This window comes from Polyodon spathula, chromosome 10 (genome assembly GCF_017654505.1).
Source record: "Polyodon spathula isolate WHYD16114869_AA chromosome 10, ASM1765450v1, whole genome shotgun sequence".
NCBI lineage: Eukaryota > Metazoa > Chordata > Actinopteri > Acipenseriformes > Polyodontidae > Polyodon > Polyodon spathula.
In genome coordinates this window covers 24,005,088-24,026,432 of record NC_054543.1, presented here as the reverse complement: position 1 = coordinate 24,026,432, position 21,345 = coordinate 24,005,088, and the positions used below count along the sequence as shown (strand labels likewise).

The following is a 21,345-nucleotide window of genomic DNA, read 5'->3' as shown; positions in this document are numbered from 1 at the left end:
TAGTTATTTTTTTGAACTGCAGTCTGTCTCTGGGCCTCTATCCCACTTCTGACACCAAATGTGGCAGGCTGGCGAGTGGATAGAGGCCCAGAGACAGACTGCAGTTCAAAAAAATAACTATTTTATTATAAATAAACAAAAATAAAGTGCACAAGGGCAAAATAACAGATACTCAAACACAAATAAAGCAAAAACAAAACTCACAAAAATAAAGTTTCCAGGCTGGGCAATGCCTTCACTGGATTTAGAAAATTCAAAAACCACAAAACAAACACCAACCTGCTTCCTCAGCTCCCTCTCTCCCAAATGAGAAGCAGAGGCCTCCTTTTATATCAGGTGGCTGGGCGCTGATTGATCGTTAATCAACCTAATCAACTAATCAACCCCAGCCACCTGAACATAATAAACCCAGGCAGGTAGGGGAAATTAACCCCATCCCTGCCAATTTAAAAAGGGCAGAGCTTTGCTCTGCCACAATGTGATGCAATAGTATTAGGATGCAGTTGAGTAATTTATCTGGAGATAAACAGAGAGCGTGTCAGTAGTAGTCCCTGGGCTAGCTCTGGATGGCACTGATATAAAATGTCTGCTAACTGCTGGTGATCTGGTTATGTTGTGCCTACAGAGAATCTGACACTGCTAGAGGAGTAATGTAAAACACAGGCCCTCACAGTGAAAAGAACCAGAGTAATGCTCTTCAGACAAAAAGCCAGGTCTCAGAGAAACAAGTACCAGTTCACACATGCTGACAATATACTGCCTTGTGTGTTAGATTTAGCCGCCGTGACAAACCATGGGTTTCCCTGCAGCTGGTGCAGAGCAGCTTTGCAGCAGAGGTGCTTGCAGGCAAGCCAGTAATGTTCTGCACAGCCAGGGCTCACCCTAGGCATTCATTAGAAACCTTTCTGATGAGATGTTGTGATGTTCTGATGTCAGCATGTTGGTTTGGACCCTGTTAGAAAGCAGCATGACTGACTCTGACTACTGCTAAGAAACAGAGAGCTGTGCAAAAGCATGATGGCGATGGTCAAAATGATGGTGGACAAAGCATAAGAATCATAAGAAATAAGTCCCATAAAGGTGAATGTGTGTGTGTGTGTGCTGATTTTGCATGTATTAGACAGTCAAAGCTGGTCACGCAGGCAAGGAGGAAAGTCAAACATGAACATTTTATAGGTATTAAAAGGTAGATAAATGGAAAGAAAACAAAAGGGAAAGGGAAATACTAAAAAGAATAAATACAATTAAATTTGTTTACTTTACCCCACGTGAAAATGTGTTCCTAAAATGGATGATTGACAGGACAGGTGTGACATTGAAAGGAAGGAGCACTGCTTCAGAATGCACCTCTCATTGCTATTTCTGTTTGCTGAAATTATATCCAAGAAGGGAACGTTCCAACACATCACACTGGGAAATCTAGGCTGGATGTGCTAATGCTGTACTGCTATAAAAAATACCCTGAAGTTCTGAATCAGCTGAGCCAGTAATAAAAACCAAAACTAAGCTAAAAATAATAACTTATTGGGCCATGTTTCATTCCATCTGTCACGACTGACAGCCGACTCATCTGATTCCCATACAAACCTCCATTCACAATGAGACAGCACTGCAAGCAGAGGGGCTGCTAATAACAGACAGCTTGATCCTCCAGGTAACAATTCAGCAAAATAAATAAAATTAATCAAAGGACCGAACAGAGTGATATATAGAATGGATTTATTGTATACCGGTAGGTCACTGGCTCTGGTGACAGTATTTCAAAATCACATTATGCAAAGTATTTGGTGACATCATTTTTCACTTGGTGAGATGTTATCGCACAATACCTCCCTATACAGAAGAAAAAGTTTATACAAAACATAATACTGGATCCACTAAAGCAAAATCAGCAACAAAGAAATCCTGTATTTATGTGTAACAATATATTTAACGTCAATCTGCTATGTGAGCATGAGAAAGCTTATTTTCTCTTTTTTAAATAAATGGAGCAGACCTTTTTTTTTGTACAGATAACTCAAAGTACAAAGTCTGCAAGATTCTATATGAAGCAGGTTTTGTGCATGAAAATCTCCTGAAGGATAGGTTGCTGATAAGACCCTGATTATTAGAAGATACATCTGCAGACAAACTAATATTATTTCAGGGATGGAAATAAGCTGGATAGCAGTTTGATCAGTTCCTGGTGTTACTATGAGTTTAATAAGATGCACCTGAGCCTGTTACCTATACACTGTGGCTAATTAATAGCGAGTGCATCACAGCGATAGAATATATATATTTCAATGCATAGGTTGCCATACCATACGTATCATGATATAATTAATAAAATGTGAAAAATAAAATGTCTTTGATAGTTTTATTTGATTTTTTTTTTAAAAGTGCTAATGTAAATAAGTAAAACAAAAAAAGTGATATCAGCTGCTAAAATGTTTCAACCGGCTTAATACACTATCTTAAAGATAAACAAGTATGAAACATTTCCATCGTATACAACAGTATAATCCAGTAATGAGATCAGCATTGTATTATTTATATGCAGAAGTTGCAATATTAATCTCTTCATCTTCTCAATAGGGTGGAAAGATGGGTTGTAATTTCAGTATAGGCTCATTTCAGTATTGTTAGATATACAAAATGAAAGCACACTTTGGATTTTAAGCTTATGGTATAGGGTTACTTGTGTTTTTGTCAGACGCTTATTCTTTCGTGACCTCCATTTCAGCAGTGCGAACTTTAAACATGATATTAACATCTTAATCTGTGTTTATAGAACATTTTGTGGTTTAGAATGCTTTGTCGTTTACATGCAAGACATTCTAACTATAGTTACTGTTAACAGGTTCCAAAGAGGACTTTAAATTCTTACAATGGCATGCTTCAGTGCTGTAAATCAATAGATGCCTCTGCAACAACAGACAGTAAAATACATCGTACTCCTACTCTACTCTATAATAAACTGCATAGGCCTATATTTGTGTTTTTTTTTTTAAAGTTACTTAGTATTCATATTGTTTTGTATCGCAATGACTGACAGTGTATCAATTAAACCAAACCTTTACAGTCTGTACAGGTGAATCGCTAACCCCATTAATTAAAACCCGGAATAGGTGAATCTGCTAAAATCCCTGTATTTAAATGTGAGGTTTAGGTCCGGACTTTGACTAGGCCATTCTAAAACGCAGAATTTCTTCTTCTGCAGCCATTCTTTTGTAGATCTGCTTGTATGTTTAGGGTCATTGTCTTGCTGCATGGCCCATTTTCGGTTCAGCTTCAGCTCACGGACGGATAGCCTGACATTCTCCTCTAGAATGTTCTGATACAATGCAGAATTCATAGTTGTATCAATGACAGCAAGTCGTCCAGGTCCTGAGGCAGCAAAACAGCCCCAAATCATCACAATTCCACCACCATGCTTGACGGTTGGGATGATATTCTTCTGTTCGGACATAGTGTTTGGTTTTCGCCAAACATAACGTTTCTCATTGAGGCCAAAAAGTTCTACCTTTGACTCGTCTGTCCAGAGAACATTGTTCTAGAAGTCTTTGGTGAACTTCAGATGGGCAGCAATGTTCTTTTTAGAGAGCAGTGGTTTCCTCCTGGCTATCCTTCCATGAACACCATTTTTGTTCAGTCTTTTTTTTTGATAGTTGAGTCTTGAACACTCACATTAGCCAAGGAGAGAGTGGCCTGCAGATCCCTGGATGTTACTCTTGGGTTCTTTGTGACTTCTTTGATGATTTTCTGGTTTGTTCTTGGAGAGATTTTGGTAGGACGACCACTTCTGGGTAGAGTGACTGTGGTCTTGAACTTTCACCAACTGTAGACTATGTCTGACAGTGGATTGGTGGAGTCCTAAATCCTTACAAATAGTTGTGTAACCCTTTCTAGGCAAGTTTCCACACACCTGTACGGTGAAGACCAGACTCACAAAGTGTCTGATCTTTATATAGGGTTGGGCCTTCCACTTACTTTTTCACATACCCTGAATGTTAATTACTCATTGTTTCTCTAATTCATGCATCATTTTGTTTCAAAAGACATATAATTGGTTAATATAAACCCTATTGGATATTTAAGAAAAGTTTTGATTCAAGAAGGCTATCATGGTAAAACTATGGAATTGCCATAATGATCATTGGGGTTCACAAACTTTTTCTTGGCACTGTATAACTTCCTCACAACTATATCAATCTGACAGGGTCTTTCTGTCCAGTGTACAAAACTCTCAAGATCACAAATCTCCTGTGGCCCAAACATGCTGACATCAAGATCAATCCCTTTGAAACTGAAGCAAGGACAAATCAGACAGTATGTGTGTGTGTGTGTGAGAGAGAGAGAGAGAGAGAGAGAGAGAGAGAGAGAGAGAGAGAGAGAGAGAGAGAGAGATGTTATATGGCTTATTATCCATTCAATAATAAGGTAAAACACAACACTATTAAGGTACTTGCTGGCTCCGGGGAAACCTCCCCAGCGCAACAGCATAAAATCCTAAAAAACATCATGTTCTCCTTTAAACTTTTTTTATTTTAACCAAATAAAGGATCATAAAATGTAAATAAAACACAAAAAGCCTATATTAAAATGTGTTTTTCCTGTAAAAATGGATTAATACCAAAGTAATAAAAACACTGTAAAACAATAAAACTAAATATAAATTAAAGCTAGAAGTTAAACAGCAGCTCTCCCTCCTCATTCAATGCGCAAAAGGCGTCTCCCACACACCACCTGAAAGCCCTCCAGGTTACTGACCATTTTAAAATAATTGAAATCCACCATTACCCGACTAACTACTAAAATACGAAATAATCTGATATCTGTTAGTCCTACCTCCAAAAATCTTATTTTTCCTGGATATTAAAATGGCCAATTTTACCTGCCCTAAAATAATTAATTAAAACACTCTTATTCCTTGCTTTAAAACTTGCTTTAAAACTACAACTACAGTCTGAAAGCTGCCACCCTGCTGGCAATGCTGACCAGGCCTTGCCCCCCTTCATCAGTGGGGAGGTACAGAACTGCCGGCCTTAGCCAGTGTCTCCCACTCTAGAAGAAATCCAGTAATATTCTTTGAATCTCCTCAACCATTCCCCGTGGGTGGTCCAGACACGCCAGCTTGTACCATAACATGGAGGCCACCGAATTATTGATGACTAGGACCCTCCCCTTGAATGACAGCTGAGCCTGCAGCCCCTGCCAGCTGTGCAGCCACCCCCTCACTGTATCCACCAGGCCCTCCCAATTCCTCTGAATGAACAGCTCTGTCCCAAAGAACACCCCCAGCACCTTAATCCCAGTCCTATCCCACTGCAGGGCCTGAGACAGCATGCCCCCCCCGCCCCTTTCCAACCGCCTGACAGGAAGGTGTTGCATTTTGTCCAGTTTATCCATGCTGAAAATGCTCTCTGAAACATTGCCAAGCTCTCCTTCAGGGCCTGGATGTCCCCATCACTGTCTATAGGCACTCTATATAGTTTTTTCCTTATGGGTTGGCTGTCAGGGACATCCGAGATTAACTACGAATCAGAGAGCCCCCCCGTCATCTGACTCATACATGCCCTCGTCTTCATCGAGATCTGCCTCATCTTTTTCAACGACCTTGCCACTCTCCACAGTCACAGCTTCAGCCTCGGTGCCCCCTGTCTTACTACCTGTCTCGCAGTCAGACTGGGGCAGTACTGTATTTCTGCTTTCTTCCTCTGGGCAAGGTGGCAGAGCCTCTGGGAAGACGTCAGCTCCTCTTCCGGCATGGTTTGGGGATCGCATCCACTCTCTGCAACTTTCACGCCTGGGGACTGAGTCTTCTCTCCGCTGCCCACAGACGCTCACCCGCAGTCTCACTTTGGTTGTCCTTCTTCAGACTGTTTGTTTTTCTTTGTTTTGCTACTATTTCAAACTCTTCTTCACTTCGTCCAGCCTCTTGCCCTGAGGGTGTTTGTGATTGGCTGTGGCTGTGTCTCTTATGCTGCGGTGTCGAATTGGCTTCAGGCACTGCTACCTCGGGCTCTGCTGGCTCCACTTACTTGGGCTTTGTTGGCTCTGGGGGCTTCTTGTCCTCTTGCACTTCCCGATCGCCCCCAACCTCCTCCCCGCCAGGAACTCCCTTATCCTGTTCTGCTTCAGCCCGATCCCTGTTTCCTTTGATGTCACTGAGCTCCACATTTAAAACACCTCATCGTATCAGAACTGGCAAAAACAACTCAATTTGTCCCCTTGACATTAAAATTCCATGCTACCACAATAATTAAATTAGGATTATGTTGTAGAATAAACATGTGTCTTCTAAAAGGCAAAACATGTTTTACACTTGGAGTTTTATATCCTAGAGGGATCATCTTAATGGGACACATTAATTTTCCATACCTTGACAACTCTCTTTCCAGTAACTTGTTTTTTAAGAAGGGAGGGACTAGACAGTATTACTTTGGTTACAGGTGTCACTAAAGTTGAAACTTCAATAAAAGACCCTTGCACACTAAACCCCTCCTCCACTAGCTTGCTTACCAAATCCATATCAGTTAAAAAAATGACTAGAGCTTTATTCATCCTAGAAGCTGATTTTATTTTGTTAAAGCCCACAACCTCTCCTACTAGGCATTCCTCCACCGACACAGCGATATACAGCGGCAACAGTGCCGGCGAGTCAGTACCCCTGCTCCCCCTGAAGTACACACCATATCTGCGCTTTCTACGATCAGCTAAAAAAACAACAATGACTCACAAATATATTAACACTATTAGTATAGAGAGAGAGAGAGAGAGAAACCACCTCAATACTGTGCAAATTGGACTTGGGGGAACCCCCCCCCCACAATTTAGGCCTGGACCCTTCTTGAAAAGACACGCTTATGACGTGTGTGGAAATTATACCTTGAGAAATGACAACATTAGGCCTCAAAGACGAACTTGAACAAAGACGATTTTAAATGTTAGCCTTTATGCGTAATTCGGGGGAGGCATATATCAGGTCATCTCCCATGGACATTGCAGCAGCTCACAAGTCCCTTGTTAGTATGCCAGGAGTGGGGGCGCCCTCTCACTACCCCCGACCGACTGGGTCGGACTCCTGCCCAAGTCCCTGCTGTCCCAGGCGGTTCCTTGCCGGTCAGAGAGGACCTACGCCACATCTATACTTTCGCAGCTTATGCGCTAGCCTCATGCAAGCAACAACCTGCTATTACTCTCCCTGAGGAGGGGTCTCTTCCTTCGTCTCTCCTATATGGGACCAAGACACTTTTCCCTAACTCTCCACACCACCCAGCTGCCAGCCGATGCTGCCTGAGTAGTAACTGAATGTGTCCTTTTGTCCTCTATGTCTCATTCTCCTTGTCGCCCAGCAACCAGAGGATGCTGCCTGACTCAGCAAGGACTTGAGAGCTTTGTCTTTCATATGTTCTCTCATCGTCCACAGTGAGAGTTCAGAGTGTCTTGTTTGTATGTCTTGCTCTGGCCCTTAACCCTAACCCTAACCCAAACAAACTGTAACCACATACATCCCACGTCATACAAAATAAGAGCCATCCGCACTACAAAAAAAAAAAAAAAAAAAGCAAAACTCTCCATGAACAACAGCTGTAGTATGTGAAAATAAACACAGTATTGACCAGATGCCTTCATTGTGCTATCAAAAAATGAGATAGAAAGTGAATCTAAGCAATAAGACTCTCCATTAACCCGCAGATTCTAAACCAAAAAGAATGTCCTGACCAATAATCAGCATTAGTGAGACATTTGTAAAATATATATGCGTTTATAGAGACAGTTAGACTAACCCCAGATTGTGACCTTTCCCAGTATGTCCCCACCAGGACAGTTCAAAAGCTAAACAGTGCACGTTACTATGGGCTTGCCTAATGTTTTTCATTTTCATTAAAACATTTTATTGGAAAAAGGCCATATGAGCTATAATTATCTCATTTACAATGGCCTCCAACAGAAGCAAATTACAATCACATAAAACACACAGACTACAAATTTAAAACAATACACAACATGATATATATACATATATATATATATATATATATATATATATATATATATATATACATATATATATATATATACACACACACACATACATACATACATACATACACACACTGAGTGTACAAAACATTAGGAACACCTTCTCTTTCCATGAAATAGACTGACGAGGTGAATCCAGATGAAAGCTATGATCCCTTATTGATGTAACTTGTTAAATCCACTTCAATCAGTGTAGATGAAGGGGAGACAGGTTAAGGAAGGATTTTTAAGCCTTGACACAATTGAGACTTGGATTGTGTATGTGTGCCATTCAGAGGGTAAATGGGCAAGACAAAAGATTTAAGTTCCTTTGAACGAGGTATGGTAGTAGTTGCCAGGCGCGCCAGTTTGAGTGTGTCAGAACTGCAACGCTGCTGGGTTTTCAGGCTCAGCAGTTTCCTGTGGTTATCAAGGATGGTCCACCACCCAAAGGACATACAGGCCAATGGTCGAAAATGGCTCATTGATGAAAGAGGCCAAAGGAGGCCACCACGAATTGTGCAGAGCAACAGATGGGTTACAGTTAGTCAACTGACAGTCCAGTACAACATTGGTGCCGAAAGACCCACAAAACAATGCACAACTCCTCGTAGCTTGACACAAATGGGGTATGGCAGCTGGCAACCTAACAGATTTCCACTTCTTTCATCAAAACACAAGAAACTGCGCTTGCAGTGGGCTAAGAAAAGAAAACACTGGATACTGGAGGATTGAAAAAACATTGTAGTCTGATTAATCCCGGTTCCTGCTGTTTCACGCCGATGGGAGGACTAGGATATGGAGAAAACCACATGAGTACATGCATCCATCATGCCGCGTGTCAACTTTGCAGGCTGGTGGTGGTGATGTGATTTGATGGTGTGGGGTGTGTTTTCATGGCACACAGTGGGCCCTTTGATAAAAGTGGATCAATGTTTGAAAGCCACAGGATATCTGAACATCACTGCCAATCAGGTGCATTCCTTCATGGCAGCAGTGTATACATCTGCTAATGGATTTTTTCAGCAGGATAATGCCCCATGCCATAAGGCTAGGATTGTCCAGGAATGGTTCCACGAACATGACAGTGAATTCAGCTTACTGCAGTGGCCTGCCATGTCACCAGATCTCAATCCAATTCAGCATCTGTGGGATGAGATATAACGACCTATTCAGAGCAGAGATCCACTACCAGCCAACTTGACACAACTGTGGGAAGCATTGGAGTCAACATGGGCCAGCATCCCTGTGGAACGCTTTCGACACCTTGTAGAGTCCATGCCCCGACGAATTGAGGCTGTTCTGAGGGCAAAAGGGGGTGCAACTCAATATTAGGAAGGTGTTCCTAATGTTTTGTACACTCAGTGTGTATATATATATATATATATATATATATATATATATATATATATATATATATATATATATATATATATATAGTGTGTGTGTGTGTATATATATATTTTGTGTGTGTGTGTGTGTATATATATATATATATATATATATATATATATATATATATATACACACACATATACATATATATATACACACACACACACACACCATATACATACACAGGGCTTCTTCAGATAATGAAACAGCACATCTAAGTCCCATAGGCAAGGCATTCCAATCTGAAACTGCAGCAAAAGCTAAATATTTCCTTCCTGTAGCACTTTTTATCAACAGTATTTAAAATTATTTGGTACCACAAACATTTTGTAAGCTGTAGTCACAGGTATACTCATGGAATAGATTACTCAAATAAACAGGAAGTTTGTTAAGGGCCCCTGTAACAGGGGAGATCTGTGCTGGCTATCTGGCGCATGCAACATCCTGCAGGGAGAGGTCGAGAGCCTCATACGATCTGCCTGTCAACCATGGCAGTGAAAAAGAGAGGTTGGGTGAAGGTGTGTTCTCTTTCACTCTCTCTGACTGGTCGAGAGGCGGGCCTTGGGAGGGGCGCTCAACCTATAAGAACTATGCTCTGTTATTCATTCGGGTGGCCATGACAGGGGAAACCCAGTGACGCTGGGTATGGAAGCCAATATAAATAAAACTGAGACAAGAATGTCAGCCACTGGAGCGAGAGAACAGGACAAGCAAGCACAACTGAGGAAGACAGCTAATAGTAAATAAGAGAGAAAAATAATTGTTATGTACCCGGGGCGGATGTGTGTAGGTAGCTGGGAGAACCTTGGCCACCCCAGTGTATAGTGAGCGAATACCAGAGCATATGTTGGAGAACCGAGCTGACTGGCTACGGGGGTGGGACACGCTGCATAAGCAGCACCTTTTGTTTGTAGTTTTATTACTGTGTTTTATTTTCCATTTTTCCTTATTATTTCTGAACACCTGCGCATGCGACATAAAACAAGTGCAACCCCTTTACCATCGTTGGCATTACGGATAGCGGAACCAGCGCCATCTGGCGGATAATAAAAGAAAGAAAAGTAAACAGTAATAAAACTGGGCACCGGAGTTGTTTCAATTACATCCTTCTGCCTCCCATGTCAGTGAATACCCACACCCGTCACAGACCCTTTAAAAATCTGAGAAGTTTAATCTAGAATACAAGGTACAGTGATGTTCTAAAAGACTACACTGAAGAACAAATGTACAAATCCTGCTAAACATTATACAAATCTTCCTCAGCGACTCCTTACTTGTTTTGTTGTTTTTGTATTGTTGTGTATCATTACTATGGGTTTGCCTACAGCCGATGAAACATCACATCATTCAAACTATCAACAAACACCACCCCCACCACAAGATCAATATAAATACAGAGTGAGACCTCAGCAAGTAAGCAAGGATGCCCTGAGGATCTGTGTACTCGGTACGGACGGCACTGTCAAGTCACTGCAGAGAAATAAACCTGGCAGAGCATTCCCAGCGTGTTCCCCCATGTACACAGCAGACAGGCAATTTGAAAATGGGGATAAAAGTAGTTTGCTTTGGGCAGCACACTTGGAAAAGGAATCACACTTAATACATTTCAGGACAGGCTGACACTAGTAAGATTTATCTTTTCCCCCTTCCTTGATTAGGTGGTCCTACAGTAGATTGACAAATTTGTGTAAATTACCATCTTTTTTTTCTCTTCTCTCTTTTTCCTTTAGACAACTGATTTGTCCAGAGAGAGAGAGAGAGACAGATGTTATATGGCTTATTCCAGAAAACATAAACAAAGTGTGGCTCCCTCACTGGTACAATCTTCTGAGGCTGTCTGGTAAGCCAAACAGTATTAAACTGAGAACATGACTGACAGAATTCTGTCTGAAGTTGCTGTATCAGGCAGAACCGAAGGCCCAACAAACCGTGCCCACATTTAAACCCTGTAGAGAACACAGTGGTCAGTCGAGGCATAATTAGAACATTCCCCAAACCTGCTTAGAAATATTATATGGCTGATCTTATACTGCACCTAGCAAGCAAACCACAGTCTAATTACTAAGCAAACAGCATACTTGGAGGATGTTATTGAATCTGATAAACCGTACTTCAGGGTCCACAGTAATTGACATAGAGGTAGTTAAAACACATATTGGTTTTGTATTATTAAAAGGTATAGTGACTCATACAGATTTTAGATGTTGAAATTTTACATGTTGAAATTTAGGCTCTCCAGTTTTTAATATGTTATCAGTAGAACCAAAGCACCATTTCGATACAAATTAACATTTTTGTTTTGATTTGCAGAGCTTAGTAATTACATTAATAACCTCTTGCTGCTGCAGGTAGCAGTGTTTAAAAGTGACAGAATGAAGGGAGGGCTTCAGGAAGGAAGCTACAAACTGAAATGAGTCTGGTGCTCAGAAGGGTAAACTACAGAGCGATGCAGTAAACAGGAATCACAGTTTAAAAAAAATATAGGATTGAGGGATAGTGCAGCTTTAAAGATAAATGCCTTATAAATAACTTTTTAAAAAAATAAAAATGCATTAATTCCTTTTGAAGCTTCAGTTTCCTTCTGAAATGTATCATAGCAAAAAATGTCAACACAAGGGGATCGACCAGCAGATTTTATTTCTTACACATCTTTCAAACAGAATCTTTGAAAACTAAACTGAAGTGTCAACAGAAATTAATGTGTTTTTATTCAAATGTATTTATTTCAAGTCAGTTGATAAGAGCTTTATATATTATTCCAAAGCTGAATTAGTTTTAATATTTTACTGGCAGGGTGATGTCAAAATGACGGCTTTGCCAAGCATTGCATTTTGAGCTCCCACATCAAAGGCAAGGTTTAATCCATTAAAAAAAAAAGATAAAAAAAAGATTTGAGTCTATCTTAATGAGTAAATGGTTAATTATGCATGGTATAAACAGAAAACACATGGTTCAGGGTGAGTAACTTTAAAATAAATCCATTTGTGAGTAAAGACATGAACTCCTCCGGCCTGTCGTCCCTCTGTGTTTATGTCTTCCCTCATTCATTGATCATCTTCATGTTACTCACCAAGAACCACCAAGTATGCTTTGTTGATGCTTTGACATCCAAACCACCGAGCCTGATTTAGCTGTGCTGCATATCATTGCCCTGGCAGTTTAGCACTGGAACTCTGCCAGAGAGTTTAACACAGCCCTTCCTTAGCCTTGGAAATATGGCTTTCAAGCAGTGTTCATTAAATAAAGCTCTCAGAGGAATCAGACCTGCTGACCATGGCTTGAGACAAGGGAGAGGATTGGATGGAAACGGTTCCAGCTGCTGTTCACTTTTTGTATAGTTAGTAAAACTTCTTAGTTAGTTAATAATTAGTCTTCTTAGTTAGTCTAATCAAGCCCCTCTACATATCGGCATTCTGTATGATGTGGCACAATTGCTGGGTCCTGATCAAATCCCTATTGAAATTCATAATGTGATACCCTCCACAATCCAGAACCTGTCTATTCTGGAATCTGATGCATAGATGTACGTCAAGAACTTGCAAGGTTTCAAAATCTGATCCAGAAGTACTGTAGTCGTGAGATCAGACCCAAAAAAGCTAGGTTTGATTTTGCCGACCACTGTACCTTGAAGACATATCTAACTCAATGACTTTCTAACTAGCAGGCAGTGTATACAGCAGACTAATACACTAATCAAGTCTTGTCAAAATCACCAGGGACCAGTCTGGTCTGTGGTCTCAACCTTGACCCAAGAAGGTATTAGTGTGTTACATATCATAATGCAACCATGACATTTTCATCGAATACCAGGTAAAGATCATTACAATAATCATTAACCGTGTTTCAACTCCCATTAAGTGTGACTTTATTCCTAGTTAGTAGCTCTTTCTCTCTGTCTGTTTTTCACTCATCCGCTTTATAAAATAAAGCCATTGCAAATACCAATGCTCTCTCCCACAATAGAGGGTGGCAGGGATGGAAATAAGACTCTTGTTGCATAGCTTCCCTCTTTTAGCATCTCTTTATGGACTAATCCCTGGGAAGAGACAGTAACAAAACATCTTGGGTGCTGTGGTGGAGATCCTTTGTTAGAAACATGAATATTGCTGATAATGCAAGTATTGATAAGAAGACTAAACAAATTCATTGATAATAATATGATTGAGAAGCTCTTTCCTTTTTTTGTGTCTTTTAATATTAAGGGGACCCCTCCTGAACCTGCATGCCTGCTGTCATTTTCATTTACTGTTTGAAAAAGTGCAGGAATAAAGCTTGGTTGAATAACGAGGACTATGTAAAAATGAAGTAAGGAAAGTCAATTCAAGTATTTCATTACCTAGTTAGAGTACATTCAGACAACTAAATATTGACTGAGTATCTGAAACACCAGAGGGATGTCAATACCATAAGCACCACTATGCCTACCTGTATGTTTATCTGTTGCTACTCCCCTCCATATCTAATCCCTACATCAACTTCTTTCTCCCCTCTTGTCCTAAACTGCCACAGCCTTTAGTCTAAGTTGGGCTAATAGGTTGTAATACTAGATGTGTATTTTGCAGAATGTATCTGGTTGCAACTGCATAGTGAAAACTGAGCACTTACTGTCATGAGGTACTTCTGGAAGGACTTCCTCTCTTTGTCTTCGCCGTTGTTGCAATACTCTTTCAGCTTCTCCAGCACCGAGGCCACCTTTTCCGGCTCACTGTCCAAATCAGTCCGGCAGAAAAATGACAGTGGCATATTGTAGTAGCCCAGCGCATCGGCGAACAACCTCCAGCTGCTGATGTTCTCCATCAGCATCGTCCTTACTGATGCATAGATGTACGTCAAGAACTTGCAAGGTTTCAAAATCTGATCCAGAAGTACTGTAGTCGTGAGATCAGACCCAAAAAAGCTAGGTTTGATTTTGCCGACCACCAGCACGTTTTTGGCATGCACAAGTCCTATCTTGCCTTGATAGTACCCTATATACCACTCTTTGGTCCACAACTGTCCTTTCAATTTGATTTTCTCCTCACTAAGTAGCGCGATCATATCTCCTTTCTTGTACTCCAAGAGGTACTGGTTCTTGTTTTGCCTCATCACGGTCTTGAGGAGCTTGCCGTACTTTAAACTGGTGATGCATCGGTCTTGGAACATCGGATATTTATTTGTTACAGCAAGTGGAGACAATAAAATCTTCTCTACCTCTTTCTTCTTGAGGAACCTCCTCTGCCCTGTGGTCCGTACCCCTGTTTTTGGCAGGGGTTGAGGCGTCTGTACACAAAACTGCGCTAGGATGCTTTCATGGTCATCCTTCACTTGAACCTGGAGGGTGAAGTCTGATAGGTCATCCACATTGCGGGATGTGATCATGTAAATCAATCGGCTCACTTTCCCCAGTTTCACCTGAAACCCCCGTACGATCCTGGTTTGCTCGTTCTCTTTGACCTCGTAGTTGGACATGTTGGAATACATTCCGATTTTCAAGTCCTGTGGCCTCCCGAGCACAAACTGGTGCTTCCCCCATAGCTGTAGGGCCACTGGAGGGGCACTGTGGGCCTGCTTCCCCACCTCGCTCACCATTAGGGTCTTGGGTGCACAGTCGTGCCCAAAAATAGCCACCACGGTTTTAAAGGAGGGATGGATATGTTTAGGCCCATACACACCAAGAGTGACTTTCTTCACCACATGATCCCATACTGTGGAGGGCTGCATAAGATTCTGTGCTTGAACGATCACTGCCACATACATGCAGGGCTCCAAGTTGTCAAGCTGCACCTGCACAGTGTCCCCAAAGATGTATGCTTGGGGCATCGGGAAGTAAGGCCCTTCTTTGCAGTCACTCCTAACGCAGACAACATCAGCTGTGTTTCTGCTGTCCTTCTTCACCTCCACAGACACTTTCATTTCCAGGGTGATAAAGGTCTTGACCTCCATGTTGCTCAGCTTGATCTCCACCACCGGGCTCACTGTGGAGTACTTGTCACTGTTGAGCTCCAGCGGTGGGTCTAGCAGGGCTTTCATGGAAATCTGCTGGGTGTCTCCAGGAGCCATGTGGCCCTCAGGGACGTGAATACTGATGCTGGTGTCTGGTAGCTGGACAGTCCCACCACAGCTATCCAGTTTGCACACTATGTTTGTCTCCACCGGTTGCGTTTGACCCCAGCCTGGGTTCTGGCCGAGAGAGTCCAAGTCATGACAAGATCTGGCCAGCTTCCGATGATTCAACCAAGCTGCCCTAAAGTCCTCCCTGCTCTGGAACTGCTCTGGGGCAGGGGCTTTCAAACCGGAGAAGAACCCAGAGGAGACAGAAGAAGCATTGGACTGGGCTTGGAGAATAGAGAGCTCCGAAAGGCTGTAGGAACGCTTACTCCTGAAGAAAGGATTGTCCTGTCTCAGCGCCCGGCACACTTCCAGCTTGGGACTAGAGGGAGCATTGTCAAAGATCCTGTTGCTGAAACTGTTGGTTGTAGGGGAGCTGGGAGAAAGGGAGTCAAAGAGAAGCAAGTCCACCGCTTTCAAACCTATCTGCTCACTACTATTCTGATCATGCGGTGGCTGCACAATTCCGTTGAGAAAGGGGTTGGTAGAGGAGCAGTTCAGAAAGGGATTGTTCTCATACGTCTTGGTAGACTGATTTGTGAAGACCTCCGTCCATTCCCCAAGGAAGTCAAGTTCTTTGGCTCCCTCGTTGGCACTGTCTCCAGGGTTGTCTATCATCCCACTGTCGCTGAGAGAGGAGTTACGATGGTTGACCGGCAGGACGTAGGCAGCAGGAATGTAGCCCATTTCGGTGGTGTTGTGGGCATACCACCAGTCTCCTCCGGAGGCGTCCAGCACATACAGGTGGTCTCCCTTGCAGAACTTCAAAGTGGTGAAGCTGGTGGGGCAGTAGTCCTTGATGGCAACGACTTCTCGTGCATCTCCAAAGGAGGCAGACTTATCCAGGAGTAAGGCACTTGGAGAAGGCACTGCAATGAGAAGAAGCAGCAGCAGCATTTTAAAGAAACTTCTCAGAACTATAACATCTGCATTAAATCAACCCCGACTTTGCTTTTTCTTTAAAATATGGTTCAATGTCTTTAGTTTTGGTTACTTACTGACACCAAGTCTACCGCTTACATTTTCCCAGTTTAAAGGTCACTACATTGGCTTCCATTGGCTTCCACTTACAAGGCTCTCCGTGGTTTTGGTCCTGCCGATTTGAATTGCTAATTCCTTACAAACTGGCCCACACTTTGAGATCTGCCAATAACAATCTCCTACTAATTCCATGAGCTCAATTAAAAATGTATGGTGCGAGGGCATGTATGTATATCTTGAGCTCCTCCACTTTGGAACTCACGTCCAGGTTCTATTCAGAATGCTCAGTCAATCAATATTTTTAAATCTAAGCTTAAAACATTTAACGTCTCCTTTATTGTGTTATATTTTTTGTAAAATGCCCTGGGATGTTTGTTCTCAAATGAAACTGGTATGATATTATCTTATGCTATTTAAATTATTTACATTTTGTTTGCTTGTAGTACTTCTACTGCATAATGGCACTTTGGCTAGCAGCAGATTACCAAGCTGAAAACCTAACAAAGTAGAATCACCCACCTTCAACATCACTGAAGCTTGGCTCAGGTATCCCATCGCTCAAGTCGATAAGGGTCCCTTCTGATTTGCAGCGGGGAAGCACGTTGTTGTTATTCGTAGCCCGGATTCTCTGTGCAGCCATATTGGATCCTTTCCAGTTGCAGTCCTATACTTCCACATCCATGTTATCAAGGACTAGCAATCATTTATCTAAACAAATTAAATACATCCTTATGTTACAAACATATCCACAGTCACAAATTTAGAGATATTGCATACATTTTATCATAGCACATTCACTTCTGCCCTCTGTAACCTATATGAGGATAGTTGGTCTCGATTAAGTAAAGCCGCACAACATCAACGGATAAAACAGCATAATCCATAGTTAAAAAAGATAACAATGGCAACTTAAAGCATAAGTATTTGGGTTCCAGAAAATATAGTGTTACACATCCCCACGCATTGCTACAGCTGTTTAAATATAGCATTACACATCCCCACGCATTGCTACAGCTGTTTAAATATAGCATTACACATCCCCACGCATTGCTACAGCTGTTTAAATATAGCATTACACATCCCCACGCATTGCTACAGCTGTTTAAATATAGCATTACACATCCCCACGCATTGCTACAGCTGTTTAAATATAGCATTACACATCCCCATGCATTGTTGCAGCTGTTTAAATATAGCATTACACATCCCCATGCATTGTTGCAGCTGTTTAAATATAGCATTACACATCCCCATGCATTGCTACAGCTGTTTAAATATAGCATTACACATCCCCATGCATTGCTACAGCTGTTTAAATGGCCCGCTCTGGGGCATGGGTAGAGCATCCTCATATATAGCATTACACATCCCCACAGATTGCTACAGCTGTTTAAATATAGCATTACACATCCCCACGCATTGCTACAGCTGTTTAAATATAGCATTACACATCCCCATGCATTGTTACAGCTGTTTAAATATAGCATTACACATCCCCATGCATTGCTACAGCTGTTTAAATATAGCATTACACATCCCCATGCATTGTTGCAGCTGTTTAAATATAGCATTACACATCCCCACGCATTGCTACAGCTGTTTAAATAACGTACCTGTCATTTTTCCTTTCATTGTTCACATCCTGACAACATTTTACACTTATAACTTTAAAATCTGTTTCAAAGCTCTTTTCAAAATGGCCGCTCTGGTGCATTGGGGTTAGAGATCCGTCATATAAATCAATGCAGGATTATAAAAATTAAAATTAAAATAAAAAAACAAAAAACAAACACAAGTGCTCTAGCTTTTCTTTTTCGTACCACATCACGGATTGTTATTGCTGTGTTACCTGTCTGACAATGTGGGCAATTATCCTTACACTATCAGTGCACTAGAGTGGACATTTTGAAAAGAGTTGTGAAACAAACTTTAAAAGGTATAGTGTAAAATTCTGTCAGGATGTTAGCAATGAAAAAAAAAAATACAGGTAAATTATTTAAATGGTTGTAGCAGCATGTATTTTTCAGAACTCCACTACATAGTCTCTAAGTAAGTAACCTTTCTGGTACGTGAATTAAGTAAAAATCCTGAGACACAAAGTAAATGTAATTTGAAGTGATAGTTTGCTTAAGAACGTGCTCTATCGCTGACATTTAGGTTGGATGTTGACTGAAAGACTCAGTCCACCTCCAGCCTGGTTTCTCAATCTACCAGTCAGTCCTCTATTGAATAAGAGTCATCCTGGCTACCAACGGAGGCCATGCACCCTATTAACAGTGCTATAGTGGATGTTGTATAACTATAGCCTGACATACAACATTTGAATTTGTCTATGCAAACACGGGTCTGCAATTTTGGTTTTGTAAAAAATGAAACGTAACTATTCCAGGGAAACAACTGTTCTGGAAGTGGAAATGCAGTCTGTCGTTTCATCCCAAAAAATGTTAATCACATCAGTGAACGTAATTGCTCCTCAGCATGCCTAGACATGCAGGGCTGTTTACACACAGCCAGCACAGTGAGGGGCAAATGACTGAAATGCCTTTGAGAGCATGATTACATTTACATTTTTATATTTGGAACTTGTCTGGACGCTGCCTATACCCAAGCAAAGGACAGCAATCCTCATTTAATACAATATACTTTTAAATCTTTTGGATGAAATTTCCCATTTTTTGATTCTGCCTTTAATACATTCCCTGTTTCAAAGCCTAATACAATCTGTGTTGGAGGAAGCATAAAGAGGTCATGTGATAACCATATTTGACTGCTGTCAATAAAACTGCCTTTTTATACTATAAACTGAACTACGATTATTTTCCAAATGGTTTTCCTACTTTAGGCACCTTTTAAATACTACAAAATAACTCTGCACAGAAAAATGTATTTTATGTACAACTTTTAAACTTACTTGTTTGTTGTTGACTCTTTCTAACCAACAACTTTTGCCATATAATTTTAGCTTAGCGCCATTTTAATGCAAAACTTTAAAAACACACCATTGTTAATTCTGAAGGACAGGTAGAAATCAAGCACATAAACATTTTGGTTATAATTTTACCCAAATCCGAACCTACATGACTATTTGTATAATTTTAGACTTACCGTATAAAATATTATTCAACAGACCTGCATATTCTGTATGCTATTGTATCATTCTGTAAAAAGTGTAATCTTTCCATATGTTATTTAATAAATAAAAAGTGTTTTAGACTTAATGTATGATATTATAATGAATTAAATTGCATCTATCAAGAATTTTCAGTCAGAACTTTGACTAATGAAGGGTTAAAGCTACAATTAAAGCTACAGTAGGTGACCGAGCACTGCATGGTCAATGACCCCCCCCCAGGTCCTGGGCTGAAGGTCTTGTACAGTCAGGGAGGATGACAACAAACAAAACGTGACCCCTTTGTTTGACAGTGATCTGAGGAATTGTGTCAGATCAATACAGAGTATACAAAGTAATGGCCACTGGAAAATCTGGTGCCCATTTCACCTGACTCAAACTCCTTGCTTATGACATCTTACCATGTATGTACCCAATCGCATCTTTAAATACACAGGAAAGAATTTGATACGGACAACAACAATGTGAACTTTGAGTCTCCAAATAATATAAAGGGTAATGAATGCCTAACTAACAAATAGGGCTGCAATTCCTTCAAGTGTTTTTGGGGATATGTAAACCATGATAGAGCTAGCTAAAAACCTGACATTGAATCAGGTTTAAGTCTTCCTCATAAATCAAAGGAAATTGAAATCTGGCTGTCATTTCTTTCTCAATGTCTCACTGAATTTATTAAGTTTATTTTAGTAATTCTACACGTAGTACTATTGAGTGTTTAATACATTAACTTATACATTAACCATTGTCAAAAATATGCAGGCCAAATACAGTATAGGCATTAACCAGTATGTACAGTGTGTGACAAATGTATTTTCATATTCATAAAATTAGGGATTTTCCATGAAATGCTGTACACACGCAGCCTTATATACAAATGCATGTTGCAGTCATTTATAAATTAGTGATGTAGGGCTTCTTAAGATGGCGCTACTGATTGGATATAAACATTCCCAATATGTAAAAGCTTGAGAGTTCAAAAAACATTTAATACGAAACAGGAACCTTTAGGCTATTAAACGGAATCCAACACCCCTAGTCAACACCTGTCTTGATTCTGGTCAATAATCCAATAGGAAGCACTTGCCAAGGACTTCCTAGCTTGTATTTAAACCCAATAAATGGAGGAGTGAAAGATTACTCGAATATATGAGCCTAGGAAGAAAGCAGGTATACTGCTTGAGAGAGGCCCAGGACAGACCTGCAGGCAGGGGGTGTTCTGGTCAGGATTGAAGTAGGTGTTCATCGTCCCCCTCTCCCTCTCCTGCTCGATTGCAGAACTGCGGAGAAGCTCTCCTGCTGCCTGCCTGGCTACAGCCACTCCTTGTTCCTCACATTCCCAGAACATTATATAAATACATACTTGAACCTGTTACACCAGGTTTTCATACAAGCTTGATTTTCCAGTGTATAGGTAACAAGCCCAGGTGTGTCTTATTAAACCAAGGAACTGATCAAATTGCCATGCAATGGGAGTCTTATTTCCATACCTGCAGTATGTATTGTCATTTATAATAAATGGTTGACTGATAGACCTTAAAAAGCAGAGTATTGATTTATCAGTTGGATAATTAGCATATTGAGCGTTAATTACGGAACTTGCTCACAGGCATGAAGGCAATAAAGTTCAAGATTAGTGTGCATACTGGCCTTCCACCAGTTCAACATGCAAATGCAAAATCTTGTAATAAACTGTGGCAAAGTGCCTATCCCTGTGTTTATTTTGTGTTGTATGTTAATGTTGATGT

The 21,345-nt window shown here is 40.9% G+C and overlaps 1 protein-coding gene across 1 annotated transcript in view; it reads right to left on the bottom strand.

Moving 5' to 3' along the window:
* The window catches only part of LOC121322011 (SH3 domain-binding protein 4-A-like), a 65,590-nt gene that overhangs the window by 8,113 nt on the left and 36,132 nt on the right, over positions 1-21,345 (bottom strand). Inside the window, exons 2-3 of the mRNA XM_041261440.1 lie at positions 16,990-17,178; positions 14,008-16,358 (exon numbers count right to left, since the gene is read on the bottom strand). Of these exons, the coding sequence (XP_041117374.1) occupies positions 14,008-16,358; positions 16,990-17,110 (2,472 nt within the window). The 5' untranslated portion in view covers positions 17,111-17,178. The remainder of the gene's footprint in view (positions 1-14,007; positions 16,359-16,989; positions 17,179-21,345) is intronic.